Here is a 3997-nt window from a genome sequence, read left to right as displayed (position 1 = left end):
AAAAATCAAAATCAAACAAATAACCTGGAGCCATTGTTGCTCGCACTGCTCGTCATAGAGCAGGGTACTATTCACGTGAAAGGCCACGTATCAAAACTAAACCTAGCCATTGTGCAGGTATTGAAACTAAACCTAGCCATTGTGCAGGTATTGAAATCGAACCCAGCCATTGTGCGGGTATATAAAACGACAGCCGTTGTGCTCGTACAAACAAACTATTTAACATTGCTGCCAACTTGCAACCCAAATATACCTGCCGACTTGCTGGCAGATTACTGACAAATAAGAGACTTTATAAATTCAAGAATTGACATTTGGTTTCTGAGTTCTGGACCATAAATATGGGTGTTACTATTGAAGTTTATCGCGCCAGGATTGGTTCACATCACAATTTTACAGATTGTCGCAACAGTCTGTGTCGTCTTAAAGGTATACTTTGGAATCAATTACTATTAATGTTTTACTTTAATGTATTCTGCTTGCCTTATCTCAAGAGCCAATTGCATAATAGCCAAAAAAACATTGACTTATTCTTATGGTATGTTCAAATGATATACTATCACAATGTTTATGTGCCATTATTACTGAGACTTTCAAATGATGTGGAGGAAAATCCAGGTCCTAGGACTATAAATGATATAGTTGACCCTGCTTGTACAATCCATGCTGATTTTAATCAAGGTAATGAGCTAATGTTTGGTGTGAATGCTGGTAAACAGTGTGTAGCTATGTCATTATATGCAATTGTTTACAATGAAATTAAATCTGTCAATATTTGGGACAAGTCAATTCTAAACTCAATTTTAGTAAGTGGAAACAGTTTGTATTGTGTTATCAGCCAAAGTATAAATAAGAGTTATTTATTATTAACTGATGTGCCTGAGTTTGTAGACATAGATAATCATACCTTTAATTTGCAATATAGTGATTCCTTTTCAGGATCATTATATTTGAGTGAAAATAATCTCCCATATGTGACTCTTGAGCATGCTCTGAATGAAGTATTTCATTCTTTAAACTATAAAAGTTGTTTACTTACAATTGGTATGAACACTGTGGCAATCATGATGCCTTTTCCTGATGTATTTAAAGTGTTTGATTCTCATTCACGAGATATGTATGGTAGACCATCCGCATTGCATTACTGTGTTTTGATATCAGTGGAAGGAATAGAAAATCTTGCAGAGTATTTTCGGTTAACTTCAAGGTGCAATGAAGCAAATATTGTTTTGCCATTTGAGTTAAAGGGTTTAAGGTGCATCGATAATAATGATTTAGAGACAGCTACTCAGCTACTTGAACAACATAGTGTTAACAGAAAAGAATTGAACAATCAAATAATCGGCAATACATTTAGAAAAAGGGTGAGACCAGATGAGTCACCAGAGAAAAAAGAAGCTAGACTTGCAAAAAATAGAAATGCTGATAAAGTAAGAAGGCAAAATGAGTCAGCAGAGCAAAATGAAGCTAGACTTGCAAAAAATAGAAATGCTGATAAAGTAAGAAGGCAAAATGAGTCAGTAGAGCAAAATGAAGCTAGACTTGCAAAAAATAGAAATGCTGATAAAGTAAGAAGGCAAAATGAGTCAGCAGAGCAAAGGGAAGCTAGACTTGCAAAAAATAGAAATGCTGCAAAAGTAAGAAGACAAAATGAGTCAGCAGAGCAAAAGGAAGCTAGACTTGCAAAAAATAGAAATGCTAAGAATGCAACAAAACAAAATGAAACTATTGAGCAAAGGATTGCAAGAATTGCAAAAGAGAAAGAAAGAAAGAGAGCTTCTCGAAAAAATACTCCCTCTGCAAAGCAAAAGAAAAGTAATGAGTCACATTCAGTTGAATCAGTTCGAAATATTGCAAATGCTGAGAATTCTTACTTGTCTAATGAAGATATTGATACATTGACACTTGTGAGAAAATTTCATAACTCTGTATCTACAGGACCTTTGTATGTTTGCACTTGCTGTGACCAATTATGGTATAAACATTCTGTTTCTCTGGCAGACAGAATACGAATGGTCAATCCTGATATAACCAAGTATCTACAAAATAAAAAGTTTGATAACATTGAATGGCTTTGTCGAACTTGTAACAATCATTTAAAGAAAAGAAAGTTCCCCCTTGTGCAATTGCTAATGGCATGAAATTTCCAGAAAGACCTTCTTTCTTTGATCTAAATGAACTAGAATGTCGACTTATTGCTCCTCGGTTGGCATTTCAAAAGATTTTTCAGGCCCCAAGAGGTGGCCAACTCAAGATTACTGGTAATGTTGTCAATGTGCCTGCAGATGTAAACAGCACTGTTAATGTGCTGCCCAGACTATCAGATGAGACAGGTACTATTAAGGTTCAACTTAAACGAAGATTACAATACAAAAGCTCTGCACTTTCAATGAATATAAGACCTCACAAAGTAATGCAAGCAACTGCATGGTTAATTAACAAAGTGCTTTGTATCAAGATCAAGGAATTATTATAACGAGAATTGGTTAAGAAACCTGGAAAGGTCATTGGATGTGACCTGTGATATTGAAACATCAAATGGTGCAGATGATTTAACAACATCAAACCTCCCTGAAGATGAATGGAGTGAGGATGAAGCAGAAATACCAGCTGGAGTAACTGATAGTATGTTGACTCCTCCAGACTTTGTCAGTGACAGTGAAAGACAAGAAATCTATAATGTTGCACCTGGTGAAGGTAAGAGGCCATTGAGTATATTTAGAGATCAGTATTCTGAAGAAATGGCATATCCAGGAATATTTCTTGGACAAAAAAGACCAGATGATAAACAAAGGCTAAGAAGTGTTTACCATAGTGAAATATGTAAATCTGAGTTAAGAAGATCTGATCGACGAGCTGCCATGTGTGTTGAAAATATATTCTTCAAAGCTAAGAAGCTACAAATGAAATTCTTGATTGGTCAGTCGCAGATTGCGCTCCGAAAAAACAAAGTAGGTAACAGAACACTTACTGCTGGAGACCTAAAAACTACAGAAGGTTTACAAAGTTTAATAAACCATGATGATGGTTTCAGATTCTTAAAACTCTTAGGGGTTCACCGCCTTATTTTGAAAGAGCCAAAAAGGACTTGTTTGCCATGATTCGTCAGTTAGGACCAGCATCATTATTTTGCAGTTTCTCATCAGCAGAAACAAAATGGAATCATTTATTAGAATTCTTGGTAAACTTATTGATCACAAGGATTATAGTGATGAAGAATTGAACAATCTTAATGGGAGAAAGGTGTCGACTAATACAAAGTGACCCAGTAACCTGTACAAGACATTTTGATTTTCAGTTTAACACTTTCTTAAAAGACGTCTTAATGAGTGAACTTACTCCTGTAGGAAAAATTAAAGATTGGTTTTATATAGTTGAATACCAGCAGCGAGGATCACCTCATATTCATATGTTAATATGGCTTGAAAATACACCTGTGTTTGGTGTTGATAAAGATGAAGATGTTGTTGCTATATTGATAGCATAATTACCTGTAGCAAACCAGAAGAAGATACAGAATTACTTGATCTTGTAAATAGACAGACACACAGACATTCTCATACTTGCAGGAAAAAGTCTAAAAATGTTTGAGATTCAACTATCCACAACCACCAATGAGATGTACTCAGATCCTTTATCCACTTGATGAAGATATCTCTTCAACTGTTGCTAAAGCCAGTAAAGAATTGTGGAAAGAGATTAAAACGAAACTAAATGATTTTAAGGAAGGTAAAGACATTACTTTTGATGAATTAGCAAGAGTTAGGTGTTTCGAACGGCAATATATTCTTGCTATACGATCATCTTTAATACTCCGACAATCTTCTTAAAAAGAAGTCCAAATGAATTAAGATTAATAATTACAATCCTGTTTGCCTTCGGCATGGCGAGCAAATGGACATTCAATATGTCTTAGATGTATATGCATGTGCAATGTATATTGTATCATATATTTCCAAAGGTCAAAAAGGAATGAGTGAATTACTGCGTAAAGCTT

General features: G+C 35.0%; 1 protein-coding gene across 1 annotated transcript; it reads left to right on the top strand.

Annotated features, from left to right (window-relative positions):
* The first annotated feature begins 392 nt into the window (after positions 1–392).
* On the top strand, positions 393–3487 carry LOC114526630. The gene is made up of 5 exons (XM_028548214.1): positions 393–429; positions 590–1907; positions 2255–2333; positions 2548–2697; positions 3348–3487. The coding sequence occupies exons 2-5, from the start codon at positions 693–695 to the stop codon at positions 3485–3487; spliced, it is 1584 nt and encodes a 527-aa protein (XP_028404015.1). The 5' UTR covers positions 393–429; positions 590–692.
* The last annotated feature ends 510 nt before the right edge of the window (positions 3488–3997 follow it).

The sequence above is a fragment of the Dendronephthya gigantea genome, unplaced genomic scaffold, assembly GCF_004324835.1.
Source record: "Dendronephthya gigantea isolate DGI-Jeju-01 unplaced genomic scaffold, DenGig_1.0 000040F, whole genome shotgun sequence".
Lineage (NCBI taxonomy): Eukaryota > Metazoa > Cnidaria > Anthozoa > Malacalcyonacea > Nephtheidae > Dendronephthya > Dendronephthya gigantea.
This window is presented reverse-complemented; position numbering and strand designations above follow the sequence as displayed.